This window comes from Molothrus ater, chromosome 8 (assembly GCF_012460135.2).
Source record: "Molothrus ater isolate BHLD 08-10-18 breed brown headed cowbird chromosome 8, BPBGC_Mater_1.1, whole genome shotgun sequence".
Lineage (NCBI taxonomy): Eukaryota > Metazoa > Chordata > Aves > Passeriformes > Icteridae > Molothrus > Molothrus ater.
Window position 1 is genome coordinate 33,262,530 of NC_050485.2, and position 23,261 is coordinate 33,285,790.

At 44.2% G+C, this 23,261-nt stretch overlaps 1 protein-coding gene across 1 annotated transcript in view; it reads right to left on the bottom strand.

The window, feature by feature from the left end:
• Positions 1-23,261, bottom strand: part of ADAM12 (ADAM metallopeptidase domain 12) — a 189,065-nt gene that overhangs the window by 154,649 nt on the left and 11,155 nt on the right. Inside the window, exon 2 of the mRNA XM_036386247.2 lies at positions 15,911-16,044. Coding sequence (XP_036242140.2) covers positions 15,911-16,044 — 134 coding nt within the window. The remainder of the gene's footprint in view (positions 1-15,910; positions 16,045-23,261) is intronic.

Sequence of the window (23,261 nt, forward strand, 5' to 3'; positions counted from 1 at the left end):
CAGCAACAACTCCAGCTTTTCACTGAGATATGCACCTAAACTACTGAATTACCACTCCTTTACCGAAAAAAGCATCAATGTTGCACTTCTTACATATTTAAATAACATCCAACTACACGAGTGTCTAAAAGTTTGCTGTTATGAATAACATATTGTTGACATATTGGTGGTTTTTATACAGCCAAGGCATATTTTTTAGCAGAATAAAAAGAGAAAGGCTCCTGGAAAGGTTCAGGAGCGTCCCTGTAAGTAGGAAGTGGTTCCCAGACAGGGATGCCATTGGGTTGTATCCCAATTTGGGTTGTATCCCAAACATCAGCGAGCATGGTGTGCTCAGAGCAGGGCTCTGAAGCGCAGGAGCCAGGCAGAGCCTTCTGGAAGGTTTAAAAGTATATCCAGCATTTCTGGAAATCTTAGACTCATCAGCATATCAATAGAGCAGGGCTCTGCAGGGGCTCCCCCACTGCTGATTTCCTGAGGCGATGAGGGAAGGAGCGTTTTAGGGCCACATCCCAGGCTAAATGAGAAACCTTGATCACCAGGAGACTGAAGAATTTCAGAGAGGAACTCCAACAACCTCTCCAGGGGCACAAAAAAAAAAAACATTTGAGGATTGACTAAATTGGTTACAGTTAGGGGAAGAATCAGGAAGAGCAGAGATGCCCTGTGTGCACTCATCCCAAGGGATTCCTGAGCTGAGAGATGCTGCAGTATTCCCCTCAGACAACAAACACTTGTTTTTACATCCAGCATGTTTTTAAGTAAACATCCTTTTCATTCTGCATTTGATAAAGCAGTTACAGCAGCTGCACCCCCCCCAAACAACTCCATCAAATTGCAGTTTGCAAATCAAAATTCACAGATAAGAACACCTTGAACACGCAAACTTTGCCTGAGGCTAAATACAAGTTATTTCCTCTGCCTGCAGCAAGGCTGTGACGGTGACATTGCATCAATAAACCAGCTCCCTAAAATTGAAGGAGCAAATTTGTGCATTCCAAGGGATGCAGAGGAGTGATTTTGTGGGATAGGCAACAACAGCAATAAATCGCTGCGACTTTATTTTATGCTGAATAAATTTCTCACTAGCTCAGGTGCCAGCCAGCACACTAAAAGGACAGAGCATGAAAACAACTGCACTGTGGCTCATGAGGAACTTTTGAAACTATCATTGCTCTGGAAAGGAAATATTTTATGTAACATAAAAATATAGAATATTTTATTTTTATTTATTTATTATTTTTATTTATAATTATTTTATACTGAATAAATTTCTCACTAGCTCAGGTGCCAGCCAGCACAGAGGATGGAGGACAGCATGAAAACAACTTCACTGTGGTTCATGAGAAACTTTTGAAACCCTCATTTCTCTGGCAAGGAAACCTTTTAATATAATATAAAAATATAGATTGTCTTATTTTTATGTGTATTTATTTATTATTTTATATTTTTTTATTTTTATTTTATGCTGAATAAATTTCTCACTAGCTCAGGTGCCAGCACACCAAAAAGACAGAGCATGAAAACAACTTCACTGTGGCTCATGAGAAACTTTTGAAACTCTCATTTCTCTGGCAAGGAAACCTTTTAATATAATATAAAAATGTAGACTATTTTACTTTTATTTATTTGTTATATTTATTATATTTATATATTATTATTTATACTGAATAAATTTCCCACTAGTTCAGGTGTCAGCCAGCACACTAAAAGGACAGAGCATGAGAACAACTTCACTTTGGTTCATGTGGAACTTTTAAAACTCTCATTGCTCTGGCAAGGAAGTATTTGTATATAATGTAAAAATATAGAATATTTTTAAATTTCATTTATTATATTTATTTTATTTATTTATCATTATTTTATACTGAACAAATTTCTCACTAGCTCAGGTGCCAGCCAGCACACTAAAAGGACAGAACATGAAAACAACTTCACTGTGGTTCATGAGGAACTTTTGAAACTCTCATTGCTCTGGCAAGGAAATCTTTGTATATCATATAAAAATATAGAACGCAAAACCATAAAAACTACACCATGGCTGCTGGGAAAAAAACCAAGCACATCTTGATATTACCAAATAATTTGGCTTGAGTATGATGGCCAATGTCAGAATTCAAACCGAGCTTAAGGAAGATACCTTGGTAAGCCACAGCTTTGTGTTACCAGGGTTGTATTGATTTTTCTTGCACTGAGAAAAATAAAGATTTTGCTGGAAAAACAAGCCAACATTGCCTTTGAAGCCTTCAAACAGAGACTGGACTCTTTGTCTAAATTGTTTAGTAAATAAGGCTGTGAAGAATTTTCAAATGCTATTTTTTTGATTTTTTTGCACAGAAATATCAAAGTTCCCTTTGATACCTGCCTCAAAGTAACTGAATTAAAGGAAATATTGCACACAATAATGGGCATCTCCAGAAAACACTGATTTCATCCACATCAGCCAAAATATCAGCAGCAGCGGATGCCCCTGCAATGTGAGGCTGTGCAGTGATGGCACAGATAACATCCACACTTGGAATAGCCTTTATTTCTTTTACATTATGCTTTTTGTTCACCCCCTCATTGCCTTATCCTAAAATTAGAATGACTCCATCTCCGTATATGAAGTTTATAGCATTGCTGAGTCCATCACCACAAGGGCACGCTGATAAACCCCTGCTCCTAAATGAGATTCCTCCCTAATAACCTGTCCCAGAAAAGCAGAGCTCTGATAAGAGCTGCCCTCCATGCTGTGCATCCTCCCTCTCCGCTGCTCGATTTTCTGATTTGATTTCAATGCCACATCTTGCTGTAGCCTTACTCAGCTGCTTTTTCCTCACAGAGTTTTGCAAAAACAAATTCAAAACCTGGTTTGAGAGCTGAATCCTGAGATAAGGTTGGAAACAGAGCAGCTGTGTAAGTATAGATAGAAATCTCAATATATATAGATATACATTTGGACATACATTGATAACTATCTATATATATAGATCTATATAGATATATCCACTCCATTAACACAAATACAGGAAAATTCAGCCCTGTGGTTCTCCCTGCAAAAGAATTTACTCAAATCCAGCTGTTGTTGTCTCCATCTCACACAGATTTAGGGAAACTGCTAAATACTTATTCCATGAAGGTTCTGAAATTGGAGCTGATCTCCATTCTACACATTGAGGTTTCTTTTTAAATTAGTTAATAGGTGTGTGTGGAAGTGGGATAATATTGATAAATGCAATTTTAAAAACAAATGGGTGCTTGGTGATTAAATTGCGTGGTTGAAAGAAGTAAAGATATACATATAAATGAGAGATACATAATAAACCAAAATATTAATAATCAAAATATTTCTTAATTTCAAGTGTTTTCATGTCCCTGCTGATCTCCATCAAAGAAAGGTGATTGTCTAAACTTGGACTGAGTTATAGGCTCATCATACCCTATAAAAATCTCAGTTAATGTTCTTCACAATATTTACAAGATGTTTCCAAATTGCCTCCAAGTTTGCAACAGTGACAATCCTCATGCTCAGCACTGCAACCACTCCTCCTCTTTCATTGCTTGAGACCTAAAATCTTGAAAATATCTATTCCCTTGTTCAAGCAGCACATTTGGGTTTTTCCACACGTGCAAGACATCCCTCTTTCCTGCAGAACAGCAAATTCCTGGCTCCTAAAGGTTGCACAGCCAAAGCAGGAACACAAATAACACTTCTACTCTGAAAAATTACAAAAATCAAATCGATGCCCCATTGCCTGGGCTAAACTTTATTCCCATTTGATAGATGGGAAGGGGCAGGACAATAAAGGGAGATGTTTGACTGCACAGAGCAAACAATCCAGGTTCCCATCTTTAAAATCCCAAGAGTTTCCATCCATTTCCTAACTCTGCCCCTGTGACAAGCAGTGTTCCCAGGCTCCTGACCCTGGGTCTCCCTGGAGCTGCTTTTTCCTTTCTTTTCTCTCTCCTCTGGGGTTCCTGGGAAAGATCCTGCTCTGGAAGGTTCCCACAGATCACATTTTAAACCAATCCAGCCCTTCTTTTTCCCTTTATAATCAAAACCCCATAGCAGTTGGCAATTCCACACTGAGCTCATAAGGAAAAAGGGAGTCAAATATTTTGAAACATCTTTTTGCTTCAATTGAAGCCTTTTTTACAAGCAGAAATTAAGCAATAAATAGAAACTCAATAAAGCATGAAATGTAGTACTCTATGTTTTAACTGTGGGCATTGAAATTGATTTTAGTTTCCCTCTGCAGGGAGTGCTTTGGGGCTTTGCTTGGGGTTTTTACAGATGCCACTCACTCATTCACAGGGATTTACACACCTCAATAGCTCCTCCACAAAAAACATGACATCTCTTGGCAATAAAAGGTTAAAATTCACTTTGCCCTCTGACTATAACAGAAATACCTTTGCAAGCTAATGATTGTAACAGGCTGCTCTGTTCCTGAATAAACATTCTAGGGATTTCCTGAGGTGTTGTTTTGTTTTGTCGTTTCTTTTTACTTTTTTTTTCCCCCCATCTTTTTAATCGAGGGAAAAGAATTTGGAGGGCACAGCCAGCTGAGATGGTATTTCAGTCAGAAATGTGTATATGTTGTCTTTCTATACACTTTTCAGAGTGAAAAAAATTACATTTACACAGCTTCTGGATATTCATTTTATAGGAAAAAAAAAAATCTTTAAAGCTTCTCCAACTCATCTCCTTCTGCCAGCTTTCCTGGCCAACTCTTTCTTAGTAATGCCAGTAAATGCCAAAAAAAGTCTGGTTTCAACAACGCTTCTGTCTGCTGAAACCAAGAGAGAGGCAGTTTCTGTTGGATACACTGAATTTAGGGATCCCACTCTTTCTCCTGGAGGGAGTGGGCAATGCTAACACAGGAACAGGCTTGCAGTTGTTTTGAGGACAGAATTCCTCTTGTTGACTTTTCCTGCAGCAGATCCATGTCCAGAACCTCCTTTGCAAGGCAGGTTCAGCCCTGCCAGGGCAAGGGCCCTTTTTTGGGGCAGGGAGGCTCTTGGCTGTCCCAGTTCTCACATCTCAGAGCTTTTGTCTCCCTGGCCAGCAGCGTTTCTGTCCCAGGACAGGCTGTACCTCACAGGGAAACAGCAGAGAGGAGATAAAGTGAATAATGGAGGACACCAGGGTGGGATTGCACCCAGGGTTGCTGCCCAGAGGAGCCTGCCATGCCCAGCACTGGCAGAAAATAACATCCACCAAAAAATCTGCCAAAAATGGGCAGCTCTGGGAAGATTTGACCCTCCTGGCCCCATGCAGCAGCTCTGGCTAAAAATCTTTGCTCCTGTGCTCAATGAGGTGGTCTCAGCTAGTAAAATTCTTATAAATATTAAAATTATTTATAGGTTGGTTTCATTTTAACTCAGAAGGCAAAATGCTGCCACCTCAGAAGGAGGCAGAGGCGTGGCTGCCCCATCCCTAGAGGAGTTCAAGGCCAGTTTGGAGCACCCTGGGACAGTGGAAGGTGTCCCTGCCCATGGCAGGGGATGCAATGAGATGAGCTTTGAGATCCCTTCCAAGCCAAACCATTCTGTGATTCCAGGAATCGCTCCAGACAACGATGACTGGCTGGGAAGGGCTTGGCAGGTTCACCCCAAAAAAGACCATTTTTATGCAGGGAATGCTCCTCAAAGGATGTGGTCAGTGGAGAGAGGAGGAACAAAAGAGGAGAAGAACCTGCCAAGGAACCACCCTGGTGGAGGAGAGGCCAGAAGAGGAAGGGGGAACAAGGTCACGCAGCAGAAGCCAAATGAAGTTGATCCTTGAGGAGGAATGAGGGCAGGACTGAGGAGCTCCTCCTTTCCTGAGCCCGACTGCAGCTCCAGGGGAACAAAACATTTTCATCTCAGAGCTGGGCACAGCATCCAAGGGCAGGGACAGAGCTGGTGACATACATGGACACATCCTGGTGGGACATGGGAGAGGGACAGCAGCCCTCCCTGGCTTCTGGGACAGAGCCACCACCAGTAAGAGCAGCTGCTGGGGCAGGGAGAGACACACACACCTCAGAGCAGCCAGGGCCACCAGCACAGCTATGGGGACACACAAACAGCCCCTGACAGTGTCACCAGCACAGCCGTGGGGACACACAAACAGCCCCTGACAGTGTCACCAGCACAGCCGTGGGGACACACAAACAGCCCCTGACAGTGTCACCAGCACAGCCGTGGGGACACAAACAGCCCCATACAGTGTCACCAGCACAGCCGTGGGGACACACAAACAGCCCCTGACAGGGTCACCAGCACAGCTATGGGGACACACAAACAGCCCCTGACAGGGTCACCAGCACAGCCATGGGGACACACAAACAGCCCCATACAGTGTCACCAGCACAGCTGTGGGGACACACAAACAGCCCCTGACAGTGTCACCAGCACAGCTATGGGGACACACAAACAGCCCCTGACAGTGTCACCAGCACAGCTATGGGGACACAAACAGCCCCTGACAGTGTCACCAGCACAGCCGTGGGGACACACAAACAGCCCCATACAGTGTCACCAGCACAGCTGTGGGGATAGAACAGCCCCTGCCAGTGTCACCAGCACAGCTATGGGGACACAAACAGCCCCTGACACTGTCACCAGCACAGCTATGGGGACACACAAACAGCCCCATACAGTGTCACCAGCACAGCTATGGGGACACACAAACAGCCCCTGACAGTGTCATCAGCACGGCTATGGGGACACAAACAGCCCCTGCCAGTATCACCAGCACAGCCATGGGGACACAAACAGCCCCTGCCAGTGTCACCAGCACAGCTATGGGGACACACAAACAGCCCCTGACAGTGTCACCAGCACAGCTATGGGGATAGAACAGCCCCTGACAGTGTCACCAGCACAGCTGTGGGGACACACAAACAGCTTCAGGATAGTGTCACCAGCACAGCTATGGGGATAGAACAGCCCCTGACAGTGTCACCAGCACAGCCATGGGGACACAAACAGCCCCTGACAGTGTCACCAGCACAGCCATGGGGATAGAACAGCCCCTGACAGTGTCACCAGCACAGCTATGTGGACACAAACAGCCCCTGCCAGTGTCACCAACAGAGCTACAGTGACACTGGACACTGTTTCTACAGCCCCAGCACACCCCAATCCAGCCCAGAACACCCTGCAGGCTCTGGCAGCAGCCCCACCCCTCACACAATATTCAGTGGAAATGCATCTCACAAGGATTCCACCCCAGCACCTCTGCCAGGCTGGAAATTGCCATGTTCAGCTCCAAAAGCTCCATCTTGCTTTAGAGCTGTGTCCTTGAGGAAAGACAACCACACAAATGGGACACACAATTTCCACGAGATGAAAACTGAACATGAACTTTCTGCTGCAATACCAAAATGATACAGATAATTTTTAACTCATCTACACAAGCTTTTTGAAAGCAGCTGGCAGAGTTTTTTGGCAGTCATTTTATTTCTAGAAAAATACCAACACCTTGAAAGCCTTTTATTGTCAAGATATTCCTGCTGCATTTTAAAAAGCCTTATTATCAAGCCTAATTATTTTTTTATCAGGCTTTAAACTGCATATAACCTCTATGACTCCTCATTACAATTCTGAAAAATGAGAAATATTCCTATAGAAGAGGCAAATCAACTGGGGCTTGAGTAAATCACATTGAAATAGAATTATAATTCAACAACAAAGGCACTGGGCTTGTTAGCTGTAGGACTCAGTGGATTGACCAGCTCAATTTACTTCTTCACCCTTCAAATATACACTGAGAACAACTCAATTTACTGTGGCTTTCTGAAATAAGGGTCCTCATCACAAAAGATGTCAGCAGCTCATGGTTTCCCCTGCTCAGAGGATTGGAGTCCTTGGAAAAGCCCCAGGTTTTGCTGCTGTTCCAAGTCCACAAAGGGCTCCTTGCAGGAGCTGCACATTCCTGGTACCAGGGGTGCTCGGTGGGACAGAGCCTGCTCTGGTCTAGGCTTCAGCCTGACCCAAGGCACTCACCATAGGAATTGAGAACAAGGGAGATTCTCCTCCTGCCTGTAAAAAAAACCCCAAAACTGATCACATGCTCAGAGCTGGAAAGCAAAGCATTCTTTTAATCCAACACTGAAATTCATACCTTACACTCGCAAGATCTGTTGCAAGAGACGTGAAATAGCCAAGTATAAGCTAAATTAATTCAATATGAAAATGCCTCAGTACAAGCACTTTACAAACCCAGCACAAAGCAGGAACTTAGGTTTAGATTTTAATCCCACATTAAAGGGTCGCTAATGTGAACTGCATCATTAAAATCAAAATATTCCCCCCTCCTCCCTTTTAATTGCAGAAAGCACAATCTGTTTGTTTGAGGGGTTGTTTTTCTCCTTTGAAATGCCAGCCTGAAAACTCAAGTTAAAGTGGATTGCTCCAGCCCCATCAGCTTTTGAAGGATTGCTGGAGCTGGGATCTGAGACACTACCTCATAGCTGGTGGGTCCCCAGCACACCCTCTGCAGAGCCCCTGGTACTGGGGGAGAGGCAGAGCTCCCCACCATGATATCACTGCAGATCTCCCCTGGCCAAGTATGACAGAATTCCTCCAGCAGCTCAGCCTGACAGAAGCTGATGAAGGGGAATTTCACCCTATGGAAAGCTGCAAACCCCCAGGGAGAGCAGGAGGTGTCTGGTGGTTTGCTCCTACAAAGCTCTCCATTTTCTGTTCTTTAAAACACCCAGCACTTCCAACAATACCTGAGCAAAAACACTCACACAGAGCTCTGCAAGCTGAACACGCTGTATCACTTGGGCTAAAGGTGCAATGGACTTTTCTGGGATCAATCCCAGTTTGCCCAAGTGGCTCAGGCAGGAAATGAATCCTCGTGTATCTAGCTGGAACCAGGGCACTGATGCAGGGCAGACAGAGAAAAGAACTTTCCCCACTCAATCACCAGCACCAAGTTTTCATTGGTGGTCCCAGCTCCAGGAGTTTCTCAGCCCCGGAGCTGCTGTGTGAGCTCCAGCAAGTCCCTGGAGCCAGGACACACCCACCAGCATTTCTGAAAAATGGCATGAATTAAATTATCAGATGGATCAATGGTTAAACGGGGTTGGATGGGAGGAAGGGAACCTGCTTTCCTCCTCTTGGACGAGGTGAGCTGAGAGGGGTGGCTTTGAGCTGCTTTGGCTCCCTGGGACACAGAAATTCCCTGACTGCCAGAGGAGGTGCCACGCTCCCTCCCCTGACTGCGTCCCTGCAAAACTTCTGCTGCTTCCAAATGAAACAAACACACAAGAGTTATTAACTAATAGAGCATATTTGCACTAATTACTCCTCAGAGTGGCCCTGCAAGGCAGGAGTACGTGCATAAGGAAAAGCAAAAGAAATATCAGATTGTTTACCAGGCTATTAAATTAATGACTTCCAGGTTATTAATTAAAGGCTCAAGGAGAGGATCTCCCAGGGAAGGTTGTGGAGGATTAGTGCTGTTCCTCTGCCTGTGCCAAGCTGCATTCCCAGCTGATGACACAGCTTGTGGAGAGAGCACAGCTCTGCCTCTTATAGTCGATGCTCATGAGTCATAAAAAATATGGAGAGCACTATAAATTCTGGTTATGCCTCTCTCTCTCAAGATATGTAAAACAACCATGTAAAAGAGCTATGAAAGTTGTCCTCTCAGCCTTCAAAGCCTTGTTTAAGCAGCACTGTATGATTCCCCTTAATACAATTGTCTGGAAGTCTAAACTTTGGTAATTATTTCAAATGAAAAGGAACAGCAGGAGGCTCGGTTGAAGGGAATATAAACAATTATCACTTGCACGAAGGCTATGCCAGTTATGAAATAAACTTGAATGGGTTTGCTCTTGAAAACTCTGAGCTCTAAATTAATTATCTGACAGAGTGAGCCCCTCAGCCGTGTATCAAAGCCTGGGAGAGCCACACAGGGGGTGCAGCAAAGAGGGGAAATGGGAACCAGCACAGAGACCTGCCCTGGGAGCTGGGGCTGCCCCTGGACCCCTGGCAGTGCCCAAGGCCAGGCTGGAGCAGCCTGGGATGGTAGAAGGTGTCCCTGCCCATGGCAGAGGGAGGAAAAACACAAACTTCAGGGTCCTTTCCAACCCAAACCTTTCCAGGATTCTGGGAATCTGTGTGATGCCCCAATAAGTTCCTAATAAATCTGGAACTCACGTGGAGACCAAAACTCTGAATAACACCCTGGCTATCACTGCCTTTGCCCCTTCTGCCACTTTGCAGCTCCCAGTGTGTTCTTCCGTCTCCAGCATTATTACAGCGGCTTTTTAACAAATTTAAAGTTATCTTCTCTTCCTGCCAATAGTATTTTATCTCAATGGCAAAAAAAAAAAATCCCAATTTTAGTAGGTGTTGAACTAGGACCTTAGAGTGAAGGCATTAAAAAATGCAAAAAGGTGAAAAGCATCAGTGTAACACCCAAGGGATGTGATAAATCTGGAGAATCATAAAGATAACCAACAACTGTCAGAGCTGATGATACTTTTATAGGTAGCAGAGATTTTCACACTGAGATTCACGTAATCAGTGCCCAAAATTCCACACAAATAACCAAGATTCTGATGTTAGCTCCTGAATACAATCCATGGCACAATGCTCAGGAATGGGGCAGGCAGGGATGCAAAAGCTGCTTCTTCAGGAGCAAAGGGAGATGCAATGCATGCTAAGCAGCAGGAAATGGTAATCCTCTGCCACTTCACATGCACACTCTTAGAGCTGTGACAAGTGCACACTTAAAAACCACAAGAAATATGGTCTAAATATATATTTTATAGCTGGCTTTCATCTTTATCTTCACATTTCATTGCTAGAGTTTATATTCAAAGCATAACATAACACCAAGAAAGAAAAAAAGAGTGTTGCTACAAGAAAAGGAACTCTGCCTTCTCATCTTTCTTTCTCCCTTTTTTTAAAAACCCTTCTTTAAGATTTCAATTTGCAGCCCTGATTTATTCCAGCCTGGGCAAGGGAAGGAAACAGATTCACACTCAGAGCTCAGAATCTGGCCTTGAACACTCCAGCTTGGCAAAGCAGTGTTGCTGATCCCTGAATCCACTGCCCCTTGCCTAGAGAGGTGAAGAATTTCTGATTTATTTGCACTTCCAAGTCACTGGTGTTGGGGGAGTGAGAGCTGGAAATATCCTGCAGGTCTTTCCATCCTCTCTGCCCACCATGGGCACCTTTCTTTGTTCTCCTCTGCTTGTCCCTAACTCCAACACAACCCCAATCTCTTGGGGTGTGGGGAGCCACAGAACAAGAGGCCTCACTCTCTGCAAGGTGGGGAGAGGAGGATTTTCCAATCTATGTTTATATACTGAGGTCAGTGACAGTATTTTAAAAGAGCCCTGTGATGCTCACAGTGACCCAGGTGGATTAAGGGTCTAACCCAGGGTCAGGTAGATTGTGCACAGCTACTTCCCCACAGTTAATTATTTTAAAGAAGTCACACAGCAAAATTTACTCATTGATTCACATATCCCCCAAATTTAACGTCAAAAATCAAATTCCCTGTTTGAAATTCCATCATTTGGAAGCAACCAGGGCTGGCAACTTGCAAACTCAAACAAAGCTCAAGCATCTCAGGGCTTTCCAGCTTCTCATAGGGATTTTTAGGAACAACACTCAGCTCCAGGCTGCAGGTCCTCAAATACCTGCCCATTTATTTTTGTGAATGGCAGCTGTAACCTGACTGGAGCACCCAACAGGTTAATACTGCACTTGGACAGGTACAGAGATCAGGATTACAAAAGATCCATCAAACGTCCAAAATATCCCCCAGAAAGGAATGCTGCACCTAACCTGCCCATGTGATTTTAGAAATTTGAGAGCATTAAATCTTTCAAAGCACTTGGTCCTGATTCTCTTTGAGTCCTTGCAGGCGCCAGCAACGGCATGGCAGGTCCTACACAGACAGGGGCAGAGAAAACCCCACACCTGAGTGACTGCTGCCACACCCTGAGCCCTCTGGGTCTACCTGCAGAGCTGATCACACCAAACCCTCATAAAACGCTTTCCATTTCTCAGGAACTTCATGAACTCAGCCTTGGCTGAGTCCAAAGCCAGCTCCACTAATCTGTGTCCCTCTGGGAACACGAGTGCCAGCCCAGGGCAATGCAACACTGGGCACTGCAGCTTTTCCATGCTGGCAGCATTTCCCCACGTTATTTCCACTGGTTCCTAAATTCCTTTAGAGCACAGAAATGGAGCCAAAAGGCCCTCAATGCCCACGTGAAACATCTCCTGCCTGGCTCTTGTCTCCGCAGGAGGAGGGATGAGGCTCTGGAACAACACCGCTGATATTACCTGACCCAGAGCTCCTGTGCTGCAGGCATCTGGCACACACCAAGCCCTCTGTGTCCCTAACAGGGTGTGAGGATAAAAGCTGAAGCCAAACAGATGGTCTTCAAAAAAAATCTTCCCTAAAGTGTTCTGTGTACTAAGACATCACTTACCCAAACTCTCATCAAACTTGGCTTGATTTGTCGATCGCGAGCCAAGTTTGGAAGAAAAATATTCAGCTGGAAATATGGGGGGGGGGGAAAGGAGGTTGTTTTTTTTCTTTTTGCTGCACTTAAATAATATAAAATGAAACCACTTTGTTCAAACCTTAGAAATATTTAAGGAAAATAGAACCCAACCCTTGTGTGTTTAAAGCAAGCGCTGAGGTGGGGGGTGGTAATCAACACAGAACTCAAAGTGCTGAGCACATGAAAAAAGAGAAGTGGAAGGACAACTGGAGCTCTAATGTATAATGACCTATCAACACATGCTGTAATGCACACAAAATTTCAGGGAAGGAGGAAATCACATCTGCAGGGAATATGGGCAGCCATTGTTTGGAACCCAGGGTGATGTTGCACAACCCTTCAGGGCCTGATCCTGCTGCCACACAGCCCCAAATGCAGCATTTTCTCCTCAACAGCAACAACTGGGCACTCAAAATAGCAGCCACTAAGGTTGGCAAGTGAATATTATATCCAGTAAATAGAAGAATTAGGTACCAGTAAAATACTCCCACTGAAAATGATACATTTTCTGAATTGAAAAACAAAAAAAATAGATGCCAGGAGAAATGTTAACAACCCTGACTAAACAAACAGTATCACACAGTTGTACAAATTGAGGTATTTCCACAGTAGCTTCTCTTAAGTGTCTATATTTTATTTTTTAAATGTTCTTCCCTATCTAGGATGCTGATAGGCCAAGGGGAAAAGGCTCCAAGTTGTGCTCAGGTTGAATATTAGGAAAAAGTTTTTCACTGAAAGAGTGGATAGGAATTGGATGAGGCTTCCCCAGGGCAGTGCTGGAGTCTCCATCCCTGAGCCCTAAAGAAATGACTGATGGGGCACCCAGGGCTGTGGTTTAATGGATAAGGTGGTGCCCAAAGGTTGGACCCAATGACCCTGGGGGCATTTTCCAGCCTAAAGGATTTCATAATTCCACACAAAGTGTTGGCATCAGCACAGGCATCTTTTAAACAGGCAAAAAGCAACAACATTTCTGAAATGGTGCCACAGAGCTTTGACTTGAGCTGGGGAAGGTGGAGAGAAAAACTGACCTGCCCAGTAAATGATCAAACCCCTTAATTTACACTTGGGAACCCCCAAATTCTTTAAATATAATTTAATTACATATCTGTATTTAAAATTGGGGTTTGCCTGTCACTAATTTAAACTTTCATAAGTTTACACCTAAACACCTAAATCACGAGACGTCCTTGAAAAAGCACACCCCAAGTGTATTAAAATAAAATCTGGTTAAAGATAAGCAAATTTTCTTTTTTTCCCCTCAGTAAATGGAATTTCCTCACTGCTGCTGAGCAGTCCTGTGTGTTTGTGCCATTAGACTGTGTGAATTATCTCACATTTTTTGCACAGTGTATGGGCTCTCAACGAGAAAGTCATTAGCTTAATAATCATTGCTGACAGATTCCAAGTGAGAGATTCCAACAGATACTGCAGCGACTCCTGGGGTAAATAAAAGGACAGTTTTATCTCCAAGATGGGAGAGAAGGCTGCACTAAATGATGAGTGTGCTTTCCCAGGGACTAATTGTTAAGCAGGAGTATTTACAGTTAAAGGATTGGGGAATGGGGCCATCATTGCCAGGCAATTATCTGTACACAAATAACTTTAATCCCTTGGCATTTTTATAGCCACTCCATTATTTATTTTACCATATATCCTATTGCAATACCATTCCCCTCTTACAAGTACATACTTTTTTTGACTTCATATACAATTAAAAAAACAGAGGAACACTTTGAAACGAGTTGAAGAACAATAGATCTCATTTAGCCATCAAATACAGCAGTATTTAACTTTTGTGCTTTTGATCAATATTTATGTGACAAGCTATTCATTACTCTTCTCCTCTACCACTGAAGCTGTTGTTCTTCCCACAGCCTGATGTGCACTTTTGTGTATTTAATTTATAAGTTTCCATGGAAAAGAAGTATTCAAAGGGAAAAAAAAAAGTGCTGATACAGCACGTGGATCTTTCTACCAAGCCACAAATCTTTTCTAGTGTTCATCTTAAACTGAAAGTAATTCTGGGAAACAAATTAACGATATAAATCACATTATCATTACTCACAGAGTGATGCTGGGTTGTAACTCTCTCAGAGAGCTCCAGTGAGTAGCTAAAAGGCCTCTCTCTATATGGAGAATGCCTGTTTCTAATTAAATAATCTAAAAATAGAGTTGCACATACATCTAGGACCAAGCCATCTGTGTTATCTCTCAAAGATAAGCCATTCTACACCCACTCTGATATCCCTTTCATCACTGCACAGATTCAGAACTGGGCCTGGCCCTTCTCTCCTATTTAGGAAGGGACAGAGGAGAAGAAGGAACAATTTTAATCTGGACAAGCTTTTTTTGAAAGTCAGAGCCCTTGTTTGGGAATATCTTTTCACACCTACTTGTGTCAATCAGCAACGTGATCCAAAGCCACGTCCTGCAAGCAGTGGCAGTAGTCAAGCAGGATTTCTCCATGGAATACTTTCCCAATCCAGCAAGAAAAGCTGTTTCTAATTGGCTCTCTGGACTTTTTGAATTGTTTTTGCTTGGTTTTTTTCCTACCTCTTTTTTTTTTTTTTTTAACTATTTAAAAACTTTACTTTTTCCGTTCCTCATTCAGATAATTTAAAGAATGACATAAAAAGTGAGCTGGAATCAAACTAGATCTGAGTTAAAAGGCTGGGTAAGAGATTCCCAGGATACATTTGGTGACAATAAACAACAAACTGTCTTCATACTTCAAGAAGGAGATAAAACCCAGCCTTTTTTTCCTAAGTGCAGCTTCCTATATCATTCACAAACGTCTGGGGGAAAAAAGGAGCAAAGCTTATCAGGGCCTGTCAAGAGGGGGAAACAATCCCAGAGCCAGGGGCAGATCCTGCCCTTGTTAGGGAAGGGGAAGCAGAGTGTGAAGAGAAGCCTCAGTCCCAATCCAGCACAGGGATGGAATTTGGGGGTCTCCCATGGGATAATTAAGCCCAGATAATGCCTCAGGCTGCAGCCAGCACTGGTTTATTCCATTATTTCCACTGGCCCCTAAATTCCTTGCTGTCAGACTGTATTTACCAAACAAACCTGTTTGGTGTGCTTGCCTCCCCCCCTCCTTAGTTTTCATTCTGCTGTTGCATGACAAAATCTCAAGCAATTAAATTGCTATTATTTCACTTTAAACTTTCATTTCTGCCATCAGAAAGAAGAATGCATCTCTGCAGGAAAAAGGTAATCATTTCAACCAAAACCCTTATCCATTCCTTAAATGAAATAAGCAGCAATTTCAGACACGTGGCAACAACGATATAAAAACACTCTTATAACCTGCAGGGTGAAAGTGCATTAAATTCCCCCAACAGCCTTTAAACTGTTACACACCTCAGAATAAACAAATAGGCAAAATGAAGACTGACCTCTGAATAAATGCCATTCACTGGTCTCCACTGCTCTCCAGTCAGAAGGAAGGGAATTGTTATCTCATAATCTTTGGAGTGGTCCTTGGACAGCTGCAGCCTCGGGGACTCCACTTTGCTGCCCACATTCTCACCTAAGGACAGGGAGAGGCACTTCAGGTTAGCTGGGAAGAGCATCTGGCAAGGGGAACATTGGTACTTGAGGGACTTGGCAGCACATTCAAAAGGAAATCATTCAGGAAAAGGATTAAACACGAAACTTGTAATGTCAGAGTCAAAACACACAGGAATTTCAGAGGGAACCTGTGAAATCAGAGGGGCTCAGGGGGAAGAGCTGGAGAGGATTAGATGGTGGCAGCAGAAGGCAAAGACTGCACATTAAGAGTGGAGATCAGGATGCAAGGATATCATCATAGAGGATGAACAGTCTCATTAGTGGGGGAAAAAAAGGTCTGGAAGAGAAAGAGAATGTAAACTCATTGAAATAACACTCTACTCTCCACAGGCAGATGACTTCCATTCATACCACCAGGTCAAAAAGCTGTTTGCATGCAGCATTTAGCAAGAGGTTTTGCTCTCACTAAACACATTAATGGCATGGTGCCTGTCCAGGCAGAGCCCTAAAACCAATATCACAGGACAAGAGCTGGAAAAATAACTGAGAATAAATCAAAGAGAAGACAGGGATGGCCTCCAGGTGCCACAGGACAGTCAAAACTCTGCTGGGGTTTGTCACACTCTCTGTGCTCACCTAATGCTCTCATGAAGGATGAAGAGTCATTTTCTGAGCAGAATTAGCCCCATTTAATCACTGTTAGGATTAGCTTAAAAACATCTTTGCTGTCATTATGGCTAAGCCAACGTGAGCAGAAATAAAATCTGGTCTTTTTCAATGTGTTTTTAAAAATACCACACTTGACCTAAAACACACCAAAAAAACAAACAACAAAAAAAAAACCCCAAACCAAAACAAAACCCCCCAAAAAACAAACAAAAAAAACCCCTACCTCACAAGATAAAAAGATAAAATATATTGGAGAAAGGAAAGTTGTTTGTTATACAGAGTTCTTACATCCCTTTAATGCAGCCCAAGTGACTGAGGGCTGGGAGGACACAGTGTCAGCCCTTAGAAGAGATGATCCAAAGCTGGCCCAAGACTTGGTTGTCCCCTGGGGAGGCACATGAGACACCATCTCATCAGCCTGGGAGGGTCTAGACAGAACTCCAAGCCTTTATTCTCATTATCAGGCAGGAAGCTCCCTGCTCAGAACAGGAATTTATGAAGCATATCTCAGCAAAATGAGAAAAGTTTGGCTCCAGCCCTGCTCTCCTTTCTCCTTGGCCCACTTGAGCAATCTCAACCACACAGATTAAATGGCTCAGGCCCTTCTATTATTTTGTAGGATTTGCATTCTGGAAGTGTCATGAGATCCAGGTTTTCAGAGCCCCTTGGAGGATCCTTATCCTCCCATGGATGTGCTGTCTGCACCATGGAGCTGCCATGGTCATTTCAGGAAACATCAAAGCCTCTCTGATACTCCTCCATGGGCCTTCCCTGACCATTCTGCAGAGCATGAACTTCCCAGCATTACCCAAAACAGCAGAAAAAAGGGAGGGGATCAGCATTTTGCACAGATGGGTTATTCCCTAAACAGATAGCCTGCTCTGGAAGTGCAGCAGCTATAAAAACACAATGGGAGAAGGGAGGAAAATCCACACAAAGTGTGGTTCAGTTTTGCCACTCCTCCTTCTCTTCCATCCCAATGAAGTGATGCTCGTGGTGCATAACAAAGCAAGGTTACAACGAGCAAATTTAATCTGCCACACGTGCTTATTTATCTGCTGAAAAAGCTCATTGTGCAGAAGTGTTGATAGTCTGGAGACAGACATCAAGACAGGTTTATAGGCAGCAGTTATATCTTTATTGGAAAAGATAATTTATTTGGGGGGAAACAAAGCAGACAAGCTTCAGGGTTTGCAAATCTTCTGAAGCCACAGCATTTATAAAACACAAGATCAATTTCTGTCTAGTTGCTTTCCCTGAGCCAGATACTTGGCTGCTTATCTGAATGTTTTTATTTAAATTATTGGGTGTGATAAAAATCACAGCTTCCTGTGGAAGGCAGAGGAAGCAGTGCAGCCCAATTTTGGGCCTCTTTCTGGAGATAATTTGGGCACATGCATTGTGCACTTGCTTAACTCCCAGCTGCCCTCTGTGTGATATAAGCACAGCACGGTGCCTTTTGTATATCAAATAATGTTTTTCTCATGAAATTTCATTATATTTATGGACTGGGTGCATTTCTGAAAGACTGCAAAATAAAGAAACCTGTATAGCCGATAAATAAACTCTAACCCAGTCTTTAAATTAAAAAAAAAAAGGATGGGGAAGATAAATAGGTAAATCCTTTAAATAGGTTTCTGCAGCCTGATTCAAAGAAGAGGGGGCAGAAAATAAGGGATCATAATCTTATCTATGAAAATAAGAAAATAAGGGAAGCCTGGAAGAGCAACCCACACTTATCCTGAGAAGGAGAGCTCTGAAAGGCCACTGAGCAATGGCACATGGACATGGGGAGAGGAATATTCTACACCAGGAGGAAAAAAAACCCACAAAAAATATAAGGAGAGAGCCAGGCCAAAAAAATCAAGCAGAAACAGTGCAGGAAACTTGGGGGGAAATGGGATAAAGCAGGTGGGTACACAGGTGGGATAGTTCCTGGTACCCTGGAGAGCCTTTGGCCCTCACCTGGGTTGGAGTCACCAAGGAATCCATCCCAGTCAGGGACACTTCACCCAGTCCCAGCACAGTATCTGAACAAAACCCATCCCCAGCTTCCCTCTGCTGGTTCTGGGACCCATCCCTGAGCACAAACCCAGCCTCCCAAAGAGCATCCCAGGGGCACCAGGAGAGGAGCCGTGGGATGGGCCCAACACCTGCACCAAGGAAGGGTTTGCATCGCCCAAAAACCTCCCCCAGCTCCCAGGGCTGCAGCTCCTCATGCTCACAGACCTGCTGGAATTTCCTCTCTGCCACTCTGCACCTCCCTTCCCCACTTTCAGGAGGGTTTCTTTGAAGCTGAACCATTAGAGTTGTGTTCCATTAATAATGAGGCCTCTTCCCTACAGGGACTCCTGGAACTACAGCAGTATAAATAGTGTAATAATTGAAATCAGAGAATTGAAATTTCGGTAATGTGTCACGAGAGGAGAAGAAAATCAGGCCATCTGCAACAGCAGAAAGTTAGATTAGACCCAGGTTTCCTATCTTTTGTGTCACGTGCACCTCCTTACTCACCTACTTATTTTCCATTTCAGTGAAATTCTGTCCAGCTCTTCCTGACGCAAGCTCGTCTCCCACTTTTTCACATGAAAACCTTCACAAGTTGTGTCTGTTTTCTATTTTCAGCCTGCACTGAAGGTAATGCTTTTGATCCACAAGCAGCCCACAAGCTGATGCAGCGCCCTTTATTCTCTTTTTTCCCCCCCCAGTAATATAAAAGCTACTTTGTACAAATAGTGAGATGAGTAGATGTTACCTGTCAGTGACTTTTGTGTGCCTTAAGTATTTTTCATCTGCCATGTACTTCTACAACTTTTCTGCTTTGCACAGTATCATTCAAGGGCCTGTTGGCAAAGGAGTTAAGAATGGTTTTCATCTTTTTGCTTTTTATTTCAGTTCCTCCAAGCTGTGTGCAAAATAAACTCCGAGCATGTGAAGTGACATCTTTGCTTAGCGGCCACTGCCTCCTGAAACAACCCAGACCCTCTCCAGATTTGCATTCACTTAAAATTAATAAGCTTTTAGTGAGGCAGGGCCATTTATTTGTGCTCATGACAAACAAAGAGGTGAATGCACCCAATGCTGAGTAGCTCTGGATAAAATGGGATTAAGTGCAAGGAAAATAGAGCATGTCCCACTCAATGCACAGCCCAACCCTGCTGCCAGTGCCCCCCAGAACAGAGCAGGACAGGAGTCAGACCTGGGCTGGTTTATAAACAACATCCATCTCTAACACACATCTCTCTTCTGTAAATTTACAGAATTTACAGAAGAGCCAAATGTGCTGCTGAGCTTCCTTCCCTTGGGGATGGGCCTGTTCTGATCCCACACAGCAACAGGGGTACCCAGAATAACATGGGCCAGAAAATCCCACAATGGTTTGGGTGAGAAGGGACTTCAAATCATCCCAGGCCACCCCAGCCATGGCAGGGACACCTCCCACTGTCCCAGGTGCTCCCAGCCCCAGTGTCCAGCCTGGCCTTGGGCACTGCCAGGGATGCAGGGGCAGCCCCAGCTGCTCTGGGAATTCCATCCTAGCCCCTGCCCACCCTCACAGCCCAGAATCCCTTCCCAATATCCCATCTAAATCCACCCACTTTCAGCTTAAAGCCATTCCCTGTGTCCTGTCCCTCCATCCTTGTCCCAGTCCTCTCCAGCTCTCCTGGAGCCCCTTCAGGCCCTGGCAGGGGCTCTGAGCTCTCCCTGGAGCTGCTCCTGTCCAGGTGAGCACCCCAGTGTCCCAGGCTGTCCTCACGGGAGAGGCTCCAGGATTCCATCAGTCACGAGGTGCTCCAGGACTGACACAGCCCCAGAGCCCCACAAAAGCCCAGCCCAGCCAAGGTCCCAGTGATGCTGTGGGGTGTCCTTTTCCATCCCAGACTGGAGCTCTGTCTCCTCACACTGTCCCCAAACACCCCTCATGTCCCCCCCTGCACTTACTGCTGAGCTATGAAAATTATAGAAGTGGGGGAATAAAAAAAGATTAAATTAAATTATCCCTGTGTTACCTTTCCTACTGAAAACCAACTCTAAATCATAAGTCACAGCCTGTCCTCGTTTTTCTCTGCAGGAAAACACCCAAAGCACTGGAATAATCTTTGGATTGGAAAGAACAATGGAACAGAGTAATCTTTCTGCAAACTGAAATCAGCTAATGGCAGTGCTCCGTGCCACAGGCAATGCCCTGGAAGCCAGGAAGGACATCCTTTATCCATTTCCCTCCTCATTTTCTTCAGTTTCCTCAGTTTAGCTCTCAGTTTGTGGCATCCATGACCTGGGTGTGGAGGGAGGCATTTACACCTGGCTGCACCCAGCTCTCCCTCACTGGGGCTGTGGCCAGTTCCTGAGGCACCCCCAGAGCCTGCACTGCTGCCTGGGGGCCCAGCAGGTCTAAAGAGATTTATCCCCCCCAGCAGGGACTTCTCTCTCCTTTGGGGTGATTCTTCTGCCACCTCCAGAAAAATTCCAACCAGAATTTTTTAATCCAAAACTCCCAAGCTTACAAATTGTATTAGCAGGGCCCCCAAGGGGCAGGAGGAATGATGAGGAGGACTCCATGATATCAGAAGGTTAATTAATTACTTTATTATACTATATTACACTACATTACACTACATCTAAACTGAAACTGCACAAGCACTCAACTGAACAAAATTTGTGACTGTCTCCTGACCAACAGCTTTCAGAGACTGGTCAAGAAAACAAAACACTCACAGCCCAATCCAATCAAGCAAATTCCTTCAGGTAAACAATCTTCCACAATGCATTCCACTTGTGCACAAACACAGGCACAGCCAATGAGATAAGGACTGTTTTGATCATTCTCTTCTCTGCTTCTCTCATTGCTTCTCTCAGGTTCAGAGAATGTGAATCCCACACTTACACACTGAGAGGGGAGGACCAAGCCTTGTCCTTCAAGATGGAAGTGAACTTCAGAACTTTAGGAAGTTATGGAGGTGAAACAGGGTAAGTTTATGGAAATTTATGGAAGTGAAACAGGGTAAGAACTGGAAGCTTCCCACAAACACAGCACCCACAACCAGGCAAGGGAAGGATTTTACCACAGTTCAGTAAGAGAAGATATTAGGATCAGTTGGTCTTTTTCTCAGCAACCCTTACTCAAGAGTCCTCCTGAAATCCAGTGCTCAGAGGTGAGACATGACTGCACAGAGAAGGACAGGAATATTACAAAGAACACAATAACTTGCAGGCTGGAGCAAGGGGTTAACCCAGGAGAGTTGTAGCCTTAGGGATTGTTAGGATTTCTGCTCCTACCACTGCTCTTCAAAGCAGGTGACACCAGAATGACCCACACATGGCACTGGGGATAAATAACACTGATAATGCTGCTTCAAAAGAGGTGTTTCCAGGGAGCACCAGAGATCCAAGTTAATCCTGAGAGCTGGTGTGAGAAGCACATCTGGAATGCTGGGGGCATTTCTCCTCACCTGCACTCACAAAAGATGAATTGAGCCTGGATCTGGTGGCTTGGAGAGGCTGCCAGGGAGAGCAGGGAAGTGGAAAGGCTGAATTACAAGAAGGCAACTAGAAGAATTATTTTATATAAATGTAGAAAACCAAAGGTGACAGGACCCATGATTGTCCCTTAGCTCCCCATGCCTTTTGGTATTTTTCTTGCCAGTGCTGATACATTTAGAGATGGCAGGAGTATAAAGTGCCTATACATAAAGTGGGGTAGGATTCCAATATGGAATTGGACAGAGGATCACAGACAGCTCTTGTCCATCAAGGAAAGCAAGAAGAAAAGAAAAACCAACTTGCTTAAAATGGAAATTGTCAACATTAGGGGTCAATCATATAATGCCAAAAAAAAGTGTCAATTATCCAACTCTGTGGCCAAGGTCTGGGGATGTGTGATTCCAGTCCTCTATTTCACTCCACCTTCCAGCAAAAGCCAAAACATTACCCAAGTTAAACATTACCCAGGCACAGATGTGGCTGAAACCACCTAAAATGGTGCCTGTTGTGCCTGAGACAGGAGAAACAAATTGGTACTTCATAAAATCACAGAATTGCAGAGTGGTTTGGGTTGGAAGGGGCAATAAAGCTCAGCCCATTCCATCCCTGCCACGGACAGGGAACCTTCCCCTGCCCCAGGCTGCTCCAACCTGGCCTTGGGCACTTCCAGGGATGGGAATCCACAACCTCCCTGGGCACTACTATAGAAAAAAATATACAAACTGTAATTATATCTCATACTAAATGTGCAAATGCTAGAAAATAAACCAGTACCAGATTTCCAGTGCATAATGGTTAAACAAAGCCATCCCTGAGACTTGCACGGGGTCAAAGAAGCAACAGCTTAAATTTTACATCAAAATTTTGATGTAATTTTACATCCACCAGCTGAGGACACAGACACCCTTCTCAAAAGAAAGGACAAAAATCAGCACATTGATAAGGTGCTTCCCATTATCCTACTTCCAGCACTTCCACACCCTCATAAAAGGCAGCACAACACCAGACTCTGCCCTCCTTTATTTATAAGCACAAAAAGCCTGGGCAAGATGTGACTGTGCATAAGTAAAACCCTTATCTCTTGCAGTA